The sequence below is a fragment of the Ptychodera flava genome, chromosome 2 (assembly GCF_041260155.1).
Source record: "Ptychodera flava strain L36383 chromosome 2, AS_Pfla_20210202, whole genome shotgun sequence".
Taxonomy (NCBI): domain Eukaryota; kingdom Metazoa; phylum Hemichordata; class Enteropneusta; family Ptychoderidae; genus Ptychodera; species Ptychodera flava.
Window position 1 is genome coordinate 6,386,476 of NC_091929.1, and position 18,175 is coordinate 6,404,650.

General features: G+C 41.4%; 1 protein-coding gene across 3 annotated transcripts in view; it reads left to right on the plus strand.

Moving 5' to 3' along the window:
* The first annotated feature begins 400 nt into the window (after window positions 1-400).
* LOC139152227 (uncharacterized) overlaps window positions 401-18,175 on the plus strand; it is a 38,851-nt gene continuing 21,076 nt past the window's right edge. The window contains exons 1-5 of one of the 3 annotated variants that reach the window (XM_070725371.1): window positions 401-654; window positions 7,593-7,776; window positions 9,102-9,254; window positions 9,888-10,015; window positions 17,859-18,025. In XM_070725371.1, coding sequence (XP_070581472.1) covers window positions 7,595-7,776; window positions 9,102-9,254; window positions 9,888-10,015; window positions 17,859-18,025 — 630 coding nt within the window. In that variant the 5' untranslated portion in view covers window positions 401-654; window positions 7,593-7,594. The remainder of the gene's footprint in view (window positions 655-7,592; window positions 7,777-9,101; window positions 9,255-9,887; window positions 10,016-17,858; window positions 18,026-18,175) is intronic. The other 2 variants (XR_011556595.1, XM_070725379.1) reach the window with 2 other exon arrangements.

Below are 18,175 nucleotides of genomic sequence, written 5' to 3' on the forward strand. Positions count from 1 at the left end.
GAATGTTCATTTCAACCATAAACATGATAAATGGGATTGTGATGGGTTTTTACAAGTTTGATATTGAAGGTTGGTGAACTCTGCGTTGGCGGGGCAAACTCTCTGCACTTAATTTCGTGAGAACCATATCTTTACTTTTTCTACTTGTAAACCATTATAAATGTGTTAATTGGTTCAAGCATTCTTGTTTTATGCTCTAGAATTACTCTTTAACGAGACAAAGTGCACAGATTAACTCCATTCTTTTGATAACGCTTGGCTCAATAAAGTTTTGACAACCGATAAAATGTTGCGTCAAATGGCTTTCGTCCAGAAGTCGGCCCATAAAAATAGCCTCTGCGTTGCACAAACATGTGAACGTGAAGGTTATTAGGTTGAGGGCGCGCTTGCAAATGGTACGTCCATGCTTTGAGACATCAACATTATCACAACAATTGCGGATATATACATTCCCGGCATGTTGTATAGTGGCCTGTCTCGCACAAGCTGAACAGAACGGCGTGGTGACGCGTTAGATGACTGATCGGCTCGCGGACAGCGGTAACAACGAACGAGAACAACACAGTTCTTTGCTTGGCAACCCACATCTGTCGAAAATTTAAGACACCAGAAATCTCCAAGACCACGTTCTAACGTCAATTAATATAATTCGAGGTAGGTTCCACGACTTCGATACGTGTGCGCGCTGTAAAGTGTGCTGTTTTCTGTTGCACATCTGTCGTGGTCATTTTCTCCAGTCAACATGTGGCCGGGCAGCGCGACGTAGTGGCCATTTGAAGTACAGGTTTCATGCAGCGGAACACACTGAGTTTATTTGGTATTCGTTGAATTTTGAATTTCTCGCCGCCTGGTTGCGGAAGGGAACGAAACATGTCCGAGGTGTTCTAAACCATCGTGGCTGCCGTACAAGGCGCTAGCTGCTTTCGCATAATGGATTTTTTGCCTCCCTAATTAGCAGATGCCCGAATCGTCAAGATTGAAACCCTGACCAGCCCTACTTTCATCTCTTTTGAAGCATATCATGCTCCTTCAAGTGGGTTTTTGTTTGTGTTCGTGGTTCCCAGACAGTCTGCCCTCTGCGGAACTCCCTGGCCTTCGCAGTCTGGCATCGACAGTTCGACGCCCTAATTTGTAGCCAAAATGCCAGTATTTTTCATTTTATTTGGTTTTCCCGCGTGGAAAATGTGCGTTCCTTCTCAGTCCGTTTATCTTATGCAAACCAACAACCGTGGATGCGGCGGAGGAATGATAAGGAGCTGATCAATGTTGTGAACATATGAGAGATAGTGTTTTCCACGTGTCTTTTAATAAACGCTCAGCACATAGGCCTACAAGGTTGCTGTCTGTCCACACGAGATGTGTGGGCTTCCTTTAACTATGAACACGCAGACCTATGCGCAGAGTCACGTTTCGCGCTGCTTTGCTCGCGCACAGACGTGTAGCTGGTTATGATTTAGGGCGGTACATCTTGAAAAAATCGCAGCCATTATACAAAGCCTCGTATCAATTAAGCAACACACTGGGTTGACTAGCAGCCATCATCGCCAGCGTGGGGAGTCAATTATTTTTAGACTTTTGCAGGTCTTGTTCCGTTTATACCACTAGATGATGGACATGAAAATAACGGGCAAGCGCTCACTGTCTCTCGCACCAAGCAGCTAATTAAACCGAATCATTTTTTTGTTTTTGACGATTGTGAATTCATGACATTGCCATGGAGAGACAGGCACGCTAGAATCCTCGTAATTTGACTTTGTCGCCCACGATACATGGACAATCACCGGAAAGTTCGGCTTGTTGTCGGCACCACGATGATGAGTCCCTGGAAAGCAGCTGCATGCGAATTGAAACGCTGCATGACAGCTCCGTCAAGGCTGTGGCACTGAGTGTCTGTGTTACGTAACATCTTCACGTATCGGTCAGCAGTCAATGAACTGCTATATTTGTTTACAAAAGCATTCGTATTTGAGGATTATTTCGATTTCAAGCCCGACAGTCGAAGGAAAGACGATTGACTCTGAGCTTCAGTAGTTCAGGCCGTCTCATTTCGGAAAATAAATGAATTATTGGCAGTGATAAATAGTTTGGACTGGCATGTAGGGAGAAATAAAACGATCGCGATCTTGACAACGCTCTTTGGCGCATGGGTGACAGACAATATCGGTTCATATGTAAACACGGATGGGTCATCCATTGCTAAAGGTCAGTCCTACCGTCACGTTTCCTCTCAAAGGGCATATCTTTAAACATTTCCGACCACAGAGGGCCGTAATGAGTATTTACCCATTGTCATAAATGATTTTGCAAACATGACTCGACCTCAGGTTTATAATTGTAAGGGCTACGACACCATGCATTGGCAATTTTTCTTCCAAGAAAACTGTCAACCGTATATGGATCGGCAAAACTTTTGTCAGAATCAGAACCCAAAAGAAAAGTATAAATACACAGGAGGACCATTGAAAAGCGATATTTTTCAAGTTCCTGGTGCGGTCTATGATACGCGGCGGTGTTTTGTAGACTGCCTATTAAACTATCCCAGATACAGCAGAAAAAAATCGCTCAGGGCTGGGCATCATAGCATAAAATAACATGCACCGAAAGAGGCAACCTAAATTTTTCGCAACACCTGTTTATTATCTTAGTCAAGTGGGGCACACTGCTTCAAGCGAACTCTTACATGGCAACGGAAAAATTTCGGTCGAGCTTACACTGTTAAGTATTTCCGTTGTAAATAATTTCATGTGCTGTAGTCATATTAAAACAGCTGCCCTAACTTCTCAATGGTACAAGGAAGTTTGTCAAAATGCTGAACCACGCTCGAGGAACATAACCGTGTTCATTATTGTCATTTGATAATCTGCCGCTAATAAACTTTGTAAAGCAACTTTTATAACGTTCGGAAACGAATCAGACACTGACTAGGTTTGAAATTAGCCACGAGTCCCGCAGATATTCACTCCAACTGGCTCTAAATAGAATATGGCAAGCCCAGTTTAGCGTACGGATAACTACTATAAACCATACACTCTTCTCGCATATATAATATGGCTGGTTCTGTTTGTCTATTATTATAACTCCTCTTTATTTAGCTCAGTCGCCATCCTACAACGGTTAGTGGGTGTTCGGTGTCCCAGACTAAAGGTTACTATGAACACGGACCTATGAGACTCGCAACGACATGCCCAATTATGTATACCGGTCAAACCAGTTTTCTCGAGGGTCTATGGTCGAACACATCAGTACCAGCGGTTGCCATGTGTACAATATACTCTGACGAGAGGAATGTATGAACTTTATGACAGGCCTTGAAGAACATACCTGCCGCTCCCCGAGGTATAAACCACATCCGCCGGACATTCATTGCTCGGCCAAGCCACTTTCAAATAGCTAGTGCCGTTTAATATATTTGAAATAGAGAATATGAAGTCGGAAGTCTGCCTAAAGGTAGTACAAACATAAAGCGTTTGCTTTATGTTTGTAAAGATATTCAGGGTTTTATTTTGCTGAACAGTCGGCACATTTGATCGTTGGAGTGCACGGGGCACATTCAAACTATGAGCCTTGCCATAAATTATCCGTTCGGCCTTCCGCTCGGACAATACACACGTGACCATGTAGAGAAATGACCAATTCAGATTTGTGATTTTGCCACAAATTTGTCTTCGTAGCTTTCTCTGCATTACATACATACATACATACATACATACATACACACTGGACGTACAGACATATTTACAAACATAGTCTAGTACAGACAGTGACCGACAGACATAGTGAAGGTCGTACTCATCAAATGTCAATTTGAATGTGCGCCATTGTCCAATCTAAATTCCAACCTATAGTACTACTATTGTATTTGCCGTTCAATCTATGGAATAGGTTTTCTCTGCCTTGATCGCGGAGGTAGTGTAGACCCGTAGAACCTTTTTTGCATGGCATTATGTTCTGAAGGGAAAGATTCTGAGCTTGTAACTTTGGGAGATGATATCGTTAGAGAACAGTTATTTCTGGTTGTTCGGTTATTAAAATTGTTTAGTCCAGTAAAATGCAAAAATGTCGCATTCGGTGTAGATAAAATATCAAGTTGGCTGCAAATTACAGCTGTAATGGAAGAGAAACAAACGAATTTAAAATAATTCGTGAGTTTTGCGGCGTCCTCGTATCACGTATGGACTGGTGCGGAGATGGGTTAACTCGCGCTTGACTTCAGTTCAGATATCAGTCACCCAAATAGTCTTATAAAGGTTAGACACGAATCTACTTTGGGCTGCATGTCTACAGTAGAGTACAAGTAATTCATTGTAGTAAGCACACAGACTGCAGTCAGACAGATGAACGTCGCATGCCACGTGGTGGCCGGGCCCCCTAGCTAGGCTTGTTTTCATTTCTTCTCAGTGCTGCTGTGGAGCCAGTGAATAGAATCTAATGTTGAGCACTGGGATACTAAAGGGAATTTTCAAAGGCATAACAGGTGAAAATTCGCCTGATAAATTCACCTTATGACATCCTTACCCACAGAACTACAGTATAATGATCGCTTACACTATACTTGCCCTGGCATAGAATCATAGATTCTCAAACACTCAACCGTTGTCGTCCATCACAAAATGATGATACGTCAATGCTAAATGTCTATTTATAGAAGACCTACGTAATAGAAACGAACAGACATATAAATCTATGAGTAAAGTAGTTCAATTCACCAGACACGGCGGTGCTTTAAACGTCCAAGTCTTAGGATCTTCGGAAGTAATTAATGACAGCAGCGTTCCACTTCGATGGTTCAGGCCGTTGCATACATCCCATTTCAATTGGCAATTTTATGCCACAACTATGGTCTTAAAATTTGATGAAGTTGCCATGGGGACCCCAGCCGTGCCACTGACCATGGAGCTAGAAACGGAGCTCGCTGTATGTAGTTACTGACTCGATGACATTTAATACGGACTGCGTATGGCTTACTGAATCCTTCATCATGGAATAGATATTAATGTGTGTGTGGTTTATATTTCCTGGATCCCAGTGCTGACAAAAATGACAGCTGGGGAAATATCGCAGCTACAAAAATCCAAAACTTCACTCTTGTCTTCAAGAAAATGGAATGTCAAATTTCCCGACTGCCATTACTCCGTGACCCCACCCCGGAGAAAACTGGAATTCTTCTGTAGTAATCCCTCACTCGTTTAGACATTTGTTATTCTTTCTTTGAGTGTGTAGTTGAAAGTCTCTTTTTGTTTGTGTGTTACATAATTTTCCCGCGCTCAAAATGTGGTTCGATAATTGATGGCAACCAGCCAACACAAAGGCTGCAAGTTCTCCATTTAGGCCCTGTCAGTGTCAGACATCACTTTACCCGGTTTACTTACGTCTGAGCTGTTGAATTCCTTGCCTCTTTGATATGCCCCAGGGTTGCATTCCACGCTTTTGATTTTTATTGGTGGTGATGTTGTAAACGATAGCCGTGTTGTTAATCATAAGGCAGTCCATAGATAGGTAAAGCAACGCGGTTTAGTAATTTCTATAATGAAAATCGCTCGATAGAAGATAGAAAAAGTGCAATTGTATTTTATCAGATCAGCCACATTGCCATAAGTAGTAGTAAAGGTATGTCATTCACAAGAGGGCGTGCGTTTACACATGTTTTATAACTATTTCTTGAGTACAAAAGATCCGCGAGGGTCTGCGCTGACTTGAGAGAGTGCCTCTGAATTTGCAGCTTTTGCACCTCTACGGCTTCTACCTTCTCCACAGTCTAAATACATATTCCCAGAGTGCAGTAACTCACCACCCATACTGACATGCTCATCTGTAACCGCGGAATACCTTTCGCCACACAAGTCAAGTTATTATGTACCAACCGCGCTGCACCACAGAGATACACACAATTTAGTTGTCCTCAGTACAGTCAGTATGACAACTGTTTCAATCATATTTTGCGTCACGCCATTTTGTCCCTATGTCAGAATTACCGAATTGCATCCCCTATATCCATGCTATGTATTATGTATAACAAAGCATGGTATCTTCCCTGTGTCTGGACTAATTTCCCAAATCCACACACCGTCTCGCTCTTTGAAGTTCAGCTTCAACTTGTATTTTACGAATTCTACTGCAGATATTTCGAACCATAGACAGCAGAGAAGATACCATGCACGGACCGCCCATGATATGTGTGGCCCATGATTAGTCCGAAGCTGCTATCGATTTATGAAGATAAGCTTCTACTTCCATGTTCAAAATTAGTCAAGGTCACTACTTAACTTTGTCTTTCAGGAACTTGAAAACAATATGGAATATGTCAGTATTATCTAAATAAAGTGAGGGACGCCATGGCTTTCTATCTGTTTGGAGCATTGTAACTAAAACTACGTGAACAAATATTCGATTCCAAGTTAAAATCATTTGATTAGGTCACTGAACATCTGAACTCGGGCATTGACCCCACTGCCAAATATCACAGAGACTCGACCCACTGGAAACAAGAACGCCTTGTAATAACCATATACAGAGCTCTTTGTATGTAGAATCTTTCGACCTCCACATTCCATCAAGTTGACCGCCTTCTTGAAAGGCATACCCCGTCCACATTCTTGTTTCCACTGATCCGAAACATGTTGGACCAGTTTTGCACGTTTGAAAATTTCAGGCTAGATTAAATTCAGGGAGTGTACGAAGATGGAGGGGTCGGGAGTGTCTGCAGTGTGAAATTGTCTTGTACAACTTGAAAATAGTGCTCTGCATTTCGAACTATGAAATAACATCGTCACACCTTACAAAATTTCCCATGAATCCGTCACCAAATTAGGTCAAACACGGATCACGTGACCATTTATGGGCCGATGAACTTCATTTATCAAATGCTTAAAAGTCTGTTCGAGACTTTGTCTTTCAATAGACTAAAAGTAGCCAAGCAAAGCAAAAACATCGATTAAGCTGTGAGACCACACAAATGAATAGCTTTAAATTATCCGACTCGGTGTCTGGCTGTGTAGTTATATATAATACATGTACAAGCTGAGCCCATGACTCACAAAGACACTGAAAATGAACTTGTACTAATAGTGTGGATTAACGTAAATCTCGCTATGTACAAACTCTTCAGCGACTCCAATGATTAAAGTAAAACTGTGCAGCTATATAAGAAGCGATAAATGCCACAAAATAGAAATACAAAACTCCGAAAACTGCGTATTTTATTTCTATAACCAAGGCATTTGTTCGCCAATGCCGCCTGTCTGTAAACCTACATGTATTTCGGGCGCGTTCGGCTGTTGGCTACCGTCGCCTCTTTTCTGCCGAACACTTCCAACGTATTCTTAGGACAGCCTGCCAGTAGTTCAGTATCTGTTCGATTATTTTAAGCTGTACTTTTGAGTTGTAGACTTCAGGAAATCAGGTTTTCGAATGATATTGAGGGAAAAAGCACTAAAGAGCAATACGATGAATATTTTTCAAGTAAAATAGTCGATTACGCCTTTTCCCGGAGTTTGCGTTTGGTATCATGTGATTTCGCAGTTGTTTGGAGCTGTATTGAGTTAGAAAAGACTTTGTCAATCGTATTCTAATTGTGTCCTTATCTTCTCTTTCAGCAATGGATCAGTCCCAAAACCGCGTTGAATACTGGGAAAGCCGAGCCAACCATTGCGATGGAATCCAGAAAGTAATGAACTACGCCTGCGCTGACGAGATGACCAAACTTGAAATTCCGGAATTACTTGCTGTGTTGCCGCCACTTGAGGGAAAGTCCATCTTAGAACTCGGAGCTGGAATAGGGTAAGATACTGAGGTCAATTTTTGTAAAAATTGAAGAAATACATACACGTCGCAAGTATGCTTACTCAGAGTTCGCCTACAACGATATCGATTGCAAGTCCCTGCGGTCAAATGGTATATGCTTTCGAAGGATATCAACACTTATAAGTCGTCAAATGGAATTAACTTGTCTGTATTCTCATTGAACAGAGGCCAGTTGTAGTAAACACAGTCGGCCCTTGGGTCTAAGTCTCGTGTTTTGTTACGTGTATCAGAAAATTCCTTTCGGGAGTCTTGTGAAATGGTACAAAGAGATTTTGAAAGAACAGGCTTGGCTGTAGCTTAGGCTACGGAACTAAACTATCCGAGTAAGGCGCCGCCTTGCATTAACATCCATATACAGTTGAACAGTTACTACACGTCCATATAGTGACATTTTGTTCATCTCCTACATTGTCAAAAGTGGCGACTTCATGGCAAATAATTGCTGAGAAATTAACAGGCGAAAATGAGAACTTCCTCCTGCACTCGCAATAGATATCTGAATGAGGGCGCTCTATCAAGGGAGGACGACATACCAATGTGATTATGTAATGTCTGCATATTTGTGTCTGCTATTACAAGAATCAGCAACAGAATTTTGAAACATTTGAGTAATTTTTGAAAAATTACTCAAATGTTTCAAAATTCTGTCAATATCTTTCGTGTCTGCTTAGGGTAGATACAATCAGTTTTATGTTTATGTTCATCAAATAGGCTGTCTTTGTGTATTTTTACATGACATTTCCAAGTCAACTCTGGCATTTGGCGTCTATGTTTTCGATGTTGTTTTGTAATTGTTGGTCTGGTAATCTTCTCTCTGACTGAGTTCTGACTGGTTAGAAACAATGTCTAATGATTCCTTACAATGTATCAACTTGTTCTGTCTCATATTGGAATACTGAAAACAAAATTACGTTATTTATTTCATAAATTTTGTCTAGGCAATCGCTTGATCATTGTCTTTGAAATTTATAAATTTATTTGTTACCTTCGTTAAAAATCGTTAGGATTTAGTGACCTTAAAGGTTTTGGTTGAAACTTTCCAGTGATTTTCTCAAAATTGCCTTAAAATTGATTCAGTAACGTTCTTTGGATGCTACATTGTAGGTTAGTCACATTGTGGCAAATTGAACCAATCATAAGGTTCCGCGCTCATGTCCATAGCTAATACACAACTGACACACCTAGTAGACCTTGGCCTATTGCCGAAATTGACCCTTGGACATGCGCTGAGTGACACATGCCTACATCAATCAAGTCAAATAGGAGCTGTGTTATTGACGATATATTTGTAACATTTTTAGGAGATTCACGACCGCACTTGCGCAGAAGGCCGGTCACGTGACAGCCGTCGACCTCATTGAAAAATTTACCGAAGAAAACCGGCAGAATAACAGCCATTTCGGAAACGTTGACTTCGTCACCTCAGACGTGGCCAAACTGGAGGTTCCAAGAACGTGAGTTGTTCATTCACATGATGGCGTTCAACATATGACCCAGAGAATGGCTAGAAACTGCCTTTCACAAGCTTTGCTGTCGAAAAACATTATATTAAATTAATTGAAATTGTAGCAAGATGACGTTTTTGCTGATATTAAAGAACACTCACGGTCTCACCAAATAAAATTTGAAGAGAGTGTTTGGATATCGTAGAAATTTGAAGAGAGTGTTTGGATATCGTAGAAATTTTCTGTGTTTTGTACGTAATAAGCCTTGGATTATATCTGTAACATTTGAAATATTTTCATCATTTTTCGCTCCAGAAACGAATATATTTTCCCACTCTTGCCTGGGTACCCATACACCACATTGTAACTTATATATTATAGTATTGTTGACAAAAACATTTAAGCCCGGACTGAAGTTCACTCAACAACAGTAACACAGACATTGAAATGCTGACCGTGTTAGCAGGTTGAATACCTGAAATTTCGACCTGACGTTTCGGAATATAATGCGAAAGTCTTATTTATACCAACAAACATGTGAGAATACATCAGAAGTAACGGCCGATGCTATACCCTTTCACTGCAGTGCTGTGTATTGGTGTCCAACTTCATTGTAACATAAACATGTGCATTCTATTACAGCTATGACTTGGTCTTCTCCAACTTTTTACTGCAGTATTTAGACGAAAAGGAATGCCGAGACGTCGTCATGAAAACGATTTCCTGGTTGAACAAGGACGGATACGTATTTTTCAGAGAGTCTGCAAAAGGTACATTAACAACTCATCCTCCACCAAGCTAGGATTTTTCTCACTTCATTTCAGTTTTCCTTCTATAATAATGTTGCTGGTTTTTCTTATCTTAGTAAATACATCAGTTGTAATCATTTTAGGGCAGAATCGTTAGCTGTTATCACACATCCGTTGAATTATCACAAGAGATAGGCCATTACATCTGAAGTGTTCCCATCACGTCAAACATTGTTTATTCTCCAGAATCAAAGAACACAGCGCCCCCCCCCCCTTTTTCTGAAAGTCATTCAATTTAACCCTTTCCTTTGCGCATTGATTAATTCTTACCTCAAGGCGTGCGAACTGCCATGACAACGACTTTGGTCAATCCACCTCCCTCAAAACGAAACGAAAATGAAACTTTAGGCATTTTAATCGAACCTTATCTTAGAGACATTGAGCGACGTTCCACGTAAAGCCCGCAAGACTTGAGTAGCCTGATTTTCCAATATCTGTCAGTGAAAATGATAGCCGTTCACTTTCACTAAAGAAAAGCATGGACCACTTCGATTTTTAAAAAAAATGAAAATGAAAAGTAGATTTGTACGAGCCTCAAAATGAGTCCACAAGACCGTCGCCGGAAAAAAAATAGAAAAAAACAGTAGTTTATGGTCTGAAACTCTATCCAAAAGGCGAAATCTAGTCGCTCCCTTGGTGCTTTTCAGTTTATCGCCAAAGAATGTCTTTTTAACCAATGGTTTTCTCTTCTACGCCATTTTGACAGCTGACCTCCAGCTGAGGGCGTTGACATGACCTCATTTCAAACTCAGCCATTTCGTTGCCACTCTACACAAGCCTAACAAACTACCAAGATTGACACGTTTGTGCGGCGTGGCACCTCACCGTAAAGAAAATATGAGTAGCCTGGGGGCTTTGGTCCACCCAGTCACCGAAAGGTTCCGAACAGGACGGCGCTTTGCAAAGTTTTCGCGTTACTGCTTGAACATGGCCTTTTTAAAAATTACAAAACAAATTTCACGCACTTGTATGAAATATTACAGTCTCTCAATGCCTAGGGAAATTGCCGTTTAGCTATATATGCCACTTCATGCCAAGTTTTTCCACTATGGCCCATAGTTTCCGTATGGCAGCTGAGCACATTCGCCCTCCAAGCGATTGACTAATGCATTCAACCCAATTAGGCTTCTCGTCTCTTTAGTCAATGTCGCGCGATCACGTGACTTAGGGAACACCCGAGGTGCAGATCTCTCTTCTTTAAAATAATAATAATAATAATAATATAATTTATTGTTTAAAGACCACTACACACCTTGTCTCAGTGGTCTGTACATTACAGAAAATTACTGGAAGAACTAAAATAAACGCAGAAAATACAAAGTTACACCCACTTCTCAGTTTATGAGCGTTGTATGTGATAAATAGATTTTTTGTTAGGAGGGGGTAAGTTGAGAGAGATCTCCTGTCAGAATAAAAGAAGGATTGAATTGTTCTGCCTCTTTCCCTATTTTGCGGCTGACTCGCAGCGTGTTTGCAAGGTTATATCTGATTGGTCGATTGTCACTATTCACAGCCATTTAGGGAGTCTATTTGTATTGTTTTCATTATATTGATAAGATTCAGCCACCCAATTGGATAACAGCTTCGAAATCGCTGCGAGTCGGCCCCTATTTTGACGTTTATTTTACATTTTAGCCCATTTATTCAATGGCAATGTCTGGACCAAAATAACAATAACGAGAAGACATTGTCACTCTGGTTCAACATCAGTGCGTCATTTTGGAGCTTAAAACAGCCCAGTATGAATCATATAGGTATTAGATTTCTATGACTCGCTAAGCTTTAATCAAAACCATATAAAGACTACCGATTAATAGCGGAATTTTGCTTGTCATTTTGACAGTAATTCTATATTCCGTGATGTCACTGCAGTCTGAATTTTAATCAAACGTTGCACAGCAGTCATTAAGATTATAGACACGTATAATGGTGAACTCAATTTCTGCAATAGTTGCGCGGTAGTAAATTATCGACAAGTCTCCTTGATTTGGACAACCGAAATTCAAAAAAACTACTTTGGAATTGATACTTTCCATAAACCCCCTGCAAAGTAGATGCTACACATTTTTACTTTCGTTCAAGGTATAAATTGTGTACCTGTCTTCAAGAACCCACGCTGATACTTTCACGAAGGTACAATCTCCTCCCGCAAACAATTGTACTCAAATTTACTAGTATACATTCAAAAAATACAACCCTCTGCTCATGCGCAAACTTTCCTCGGGGCAATTTTAGTACATTACCTGTTAAGATGAAGATGGAACATAGTCGGGTGATGAGGATATTATAAATGACTTAAAATTCTAATGCAATAGGAAAACAAATTAAAGTGTCATAAAAACAAGACGGTGGAATGCTTTTTACATCGCAAGCTTCAAAACGAGTTTATTCAATCGGCATACCAACGAAGTATTTCGAATATTCAACACAGAGTCAAAATGTATGTCACGGCCCCGAGGCGCTCGGTACCTCAGTTAACGAAGTAAAGTCCAAGTGTGCCCTACATTGAATCACTAGCAATGGTACAATGTAGTAGGGACCTGTACCCATGGTATTGAATGATAGGTCGTCATATGCAAGCGTCATGACTCATGCAGGTATGGAATAAATTGGCCACATGGAACCCTGGGAGTTAATGAATTACGGTTTCATTTATGAGTCATAATCCCAGTGGTCGATGAGCTCGCGCATATTTGTATCGTTTTGGTTTTGTTCACATCGTCCACTAATACGTCTGCGTCGAAATCACCTTGCCTCGAGAAATCAAAGTAGATTGTATGTTACAGCGTTTTTAAGCGGAGTTTTTCCAATGAAGTCTTGTGGATCTATTTTGCTTCATAAGTCTCGGCTCCCGTTCATTCAAATGCACTCTGCGTGCTGTCAGAGTCCCTCCTAGTGGTGCTGGGCTTTGTGTAGGATGTATGGTGCACAGATGTGTCCACAGTTGTCCGTAGTGAATGGCTCAGCAGCTGCGGCTTAACCGCGTCTATAGACTCAGATTGTCGACAGCCACTTTCTCTGTTTTGCCTCGATATCGCTAATCCATGAAAATATGAGCGACTCCTGTGATCGAAAATCCACCCCTGGCTAGTACTTACCTCTAGGTCACGCTGTTTTTGATGTTAATACAGTGCTGGCTGAAGTAACCTAAGTCACGAGTGATTCTCGACTGTAAAATCTTCAGTTACAAAAGAAAACTCAGAGAAATCAAAAGTCAGCTAAGAAGTGACCCCAAATATTTCAAACACGTCTGTAATAGAGTCACGTTTGTAATCAACAACAAGGCCTATCTTTGTAACGTGAGTATCCCCTATGGCATGTAATCATAGCCAGTACTGGGAAAGGCATTCATTTGTACGGGGCCGCTTTTGTTTAAGTGTGGGCATTGGAAGAAGTGGGATTTGGTAGTTGCCGCCCATGTTCGCTTCTTGATTTGCCGACATCAGCATCATTATCTTGAATGGAAATATTTCGCATTCTCTTCGACTTTTGAGTGAAATCAAGCAAAAGCTGATTCATTTGGTTTTGTCACTTGTGCCGAATGTCACGTCTTGGGTAGTATTGCTCGCCACCTGCCATTTTCTTTTCATTCGAGGAAAATATCTGATGTAAAATCAGTGGAGGAAAGACAGGAGAAAGCAATCACAAGGATAGCAGGAGATTAAACATGTGCGTGTGCGCGCAAAATTAGGTCGAACTCTTTCGCGTACTCCCACGCAAAGCGTAATATGACATTTGTCATCATTACAACTTTGAACTTGACTGCAGAGACTATACAATATTAAAATACTCAGGATAACTTGATAAGCTGTCAAACTAAACATAATTTTCATCATTGATGTATTTCCCGAGGATTTCCACAAAATTTGTGGACAAGTTTCATACGCGTTATGCAGGCAGCTGTCAGGAGCGCGTAGCTACGTACGAAACTAGCCTCAGCTGCAGTCGACTTTTCCGGAATCTGAAATGGCGGTTTCTATGTTCTAGGATTATATTTAGAGCTGAAAAGCGGAAAGGGGTGGAAGTTTCGAAGTCATGCTCAGCAGACATGTTGATAAGCAAAACCTACGACAGCCGCGTATATTATTTTTAACCCTTCAATTCGCTTGGACGCCAAGTGACACTGGGGTGATCAACCATACAGACACTTACTCGGTTGTGGAAAGAAGCATTGGATTCGTATCAAGGCACTTGCCGCGCCCATTACACAGACTACATTGATAGTTCGGGTATGAAGGCATGAGGGAGTGCCCGCTGTACACAGCTGTTTAGTAATGGAATGTGGCGTGAGGTACAAACGGGGCGGGTCGACCTAGCATTCCAAGTTCAACATGACTAAAATAAAAATAATAAAAATAGCGCCGGCACTCACGCTGTGGTATGGTGAGCATTGAAGCACATTTATAAGTGTACTGATCACATCTGCAATCATGTGCCGACTGTGTGATAGTGTTTCATGTCAAGGCTACACAGTTTCCTGCAGCTGTGGAAGGCAACAACATTAAAGGAAAGTTTAGAGGTGATGTTGACCTTGGTCAAGTAGAGAGAGCCTGGGAACAGACCTCAGGGTCAACACTAAACCCCCCAGAAAAACTCAAGTATGCCATTATATTGCCAGAAACACATCCACACGTGTTTCCGACTGCTTATTGTAAACTGCATGGTCTGAGTGACAGCGTTGAATAAGAGCAAAAGGTCATATTGGACATCACTGATGAAACCAGGTTCATCTCTTAGTCCACTGCGCAGTCTCCGTAGTGCTCAGTTTGCTGGAGTGGAAATTTCCGCGCACTCTACCGCATGTGTGAATACACGGTCCCTCCACGGACTGTGGTGTATATTAACAAAAATGATTTGTCTGAGAGATCAAAACGGTCCAAATGACAGAGTAGATGTAATCTTTAATACTCCGAGAGGTCGTACCTTCATGGTAATTCTACATGCCATGGAGGTAACTCACCGTACCTCAATGTACACACCAATGTGAACGAGCTCTTTCAATTGCTAACTTATGGCTGCACAAGAACTATATTTACCTGTCGAATATTGTAGACAATTACTCGCGTTAGACAGTGTGAACTCCTCAAAAACTTTCCACCTGCTCAGCCAGAGAAAATTTAATATGCCATGAGCCACATATCTGATATCGTGCTTTCGCGAGCCAACTTTGGATCAACGTTCTTTTTTCTCCCACCACAGAAAGTGGAATACTGTCGTCTTTGATTCCACGTGTTTTTTCCAGGGGTTGCTTTGAACTTTCTGGGACCAGGTGAATAGAAAATTGTGATCAACAGACAAGGACGAGAGCAAATTTATGTGTCCTTGAAACGCTTGAGAGGAGCCATTATCTCATGGCCCCCCACCCCTCACGAAGAATAACGAGACAAATTCCATTCAAAACGCAATGCTTGTTCTTTACTCAAAGATTTCAATGCGCCATTGTTTATGGTCTATGGGGCTTCTGTAACCGTCACTTTTTGGCTGAAGAGTGTTCCGACTCTTAAATTTTTATGTGGCCGGGGAGTTCAAACATACAACTTGTAGGTCAGTGAAATTTAGGCCATCGATCACGTGACAAATTGATCCAAGTGTGTTGTCCTCGAACCATTCGTTGCCAAAACAAATACGCGCAAAAAAACTTTGATGCCTCAACAATGCACTAGGTAACGAGCGTTACATCCATTTCACCGTAGTGGGAGCTGTGGATATTACCGCGAGTCTTTGAAAGTACAAATATACTGTGAACAATTGCCCTAATCCTCTGATGTCGTATTTCCTTTTATTAAGAGATTTCGATCACTCGCTGTCGTTTACTCACATGTGATTGGATGGAGATGGACCAACTTGACATAGTAGTTACTTCCTCGTCATGTTTTAAGGTAGTGCGCTCCACGACATTGAAAGATTTATTTTGCTCACAGTTATCGTAAGGAAACTATAAACGATTGCGTTTAGGAAAATCAAGAATAAAAACCAAGGGAAAGCTTTGCACTGGAGAAGCAAGATACCTAAGTACCGACATTTAAAAAAATCAAAATGGCTTCCATCCCTGAATTAACTCAATTGAGAAAAATTAAATTTTCGATTTTCACTGATATAAGCCGATCAAAACTTCACGAACTCCAAATAAGCCCCAACATGTAGGTGGCCCGAAAAGTATTGTGAAAATTTTACAATCCAAATATCTGTTCTCAAGTCACATCATGGTCATGTCGTTATCAACCTTGTGAGAAGTCCTTCGAGCACGTTTATAGGTACCGCAAAGGAAAAACTAAAAAGGACACTCCCTTTTTCGAGCGGTGTCTGTAAAATAAGAATCTGAATGCTTGTGTTATAACAATTCAACCGTGCCCGTCTTCAACTGAAATATGTTCGTTCTCCCAGCAACGCGCACTCTGCACCATGAGTGTAAGCTCTTCCACATGTGATCAGTGCCCACAATGCCAGGCGGTGTGGTTCACCAACGGTGAGATTGCTCATACAAACTGCAGTTTGGAAAACGTCCGTGTATTTTATGCTGTATATGATCCAGCTAAAATCCCTCTGATTAGTCCTTCAGCCATACTCAAAGTTGCGCAAGGAAATAATGCCCGCCCTTTTGTGCATTCGTTGTGTATCCGCGACACCTATGAGCCTTCTAAAAGAGTGCTCCAGGGCAAGAAACGAAGCCATTGAAAGGCAAAACGTTTACTTTATCAAGGTTCGTAAGGAAAGACGAAGTGAAGGAACAAAACTATTCAGCCATCTTAACGTTTTTTGTATTCTCATTTCGGAGCGCACGATCACAGGAGCCATGACCCCGAGGCCGAAACGCGAAGCTGAAAAATAAGCAGCCCAATTTGGCGGGAAAATAAGTCAGCGTGACCGCTGACCGTGAACCATTGGCTCATCGCCAACAAATTGTTGATTGCAACATGGACGGTAGTGTCCATGATTACGATGAACGTTAGACTTGGTTCAAGTCGGTGAATTAAAAAAATCATTTATAATAGTTTCTCTTGTGTCTCTCCTATTTCGTACAAACATATTCGGAGCTTGGCAGCCCATGCGAGGTTTTCCCCGCCATTGAATGTATTACCTTTGAGTTTGCGCAGTGTAGTGAGTTAGTTTCTGCCGGATTGTGACTGCCCTGTATACAGGGTATACAGCGTCCACTCCACTCACGCGCGCGTTTCACATGATAGTAAAATACAAATCATTGCGTTCACTCCACTCAAACATTCACAAATCACAGACTTGAACCAAGTCTAGATGAACGTTGACAGTTCGGAGCTTTTGTCTGGCCATGAATAATTCATCAACATATGAATATTTAGTAGCACTGAGGCCACTGCTCTGTCTCAGTGTGCATGCAAATGTAATATTCTACAGAAGGCGATGTCATCAGCAACAAACATTTGCTGATTATTTTCAACTTATGTTCTCGAGTACATTACCTTGCGTTCCTCTATAAAGTATGTTGAAATGTAAAATGTTAGCCTCGCAAAGACAAAACACATTTACAACAAAATGCTATTTTATTGTCAACGGTCACCAATGGATTCTTGTCCCTGAAAGTATTAGAAAACTCGGCCACGGTCCTTGAGTGACTGTGCCTCTGCGAAAGGAGTCCACTGATTGACTGAACAGTTAACATTTATACATGGTGTCATTTAATTCATCATCATCTTTACACCTGGGGAGGGAGGGAGGGAGGGAGGGAGGGAGGGAGAGAGAGAGAGAGAGAGAGAGAGAGAGAGAGAGAGAGAGAGAGATTTTATGTAGTAGAAACATTCTCAACTTTGCATTTTCACATCTGTGGTAGATGAAAGAGACTTACCAGGGCCTCCCAAGTCCAACGCCAGTCTGTATCGTCACCCGACGTTCTACACCGATATCTTTAATAATGTTCGCAAGCCAGTTGAAGGTAACACCGATGTTGCCGAGTTATTAAAGATCCTGCAAACAGGGACCGTGCAATGTGTCAAGAAGGTGAGAAACTGTCCACTGCTGCTTTTATATTTTGCTGCACAGATACCGTACCCCGTTTTGTTTGCTGTCATATTTATTTCATTTCTGTCTTCAGTTTACTGTTATTTGATCTCGCTAATGTAAGTCTTTCCCCTGTTCAATCGTCCCAAA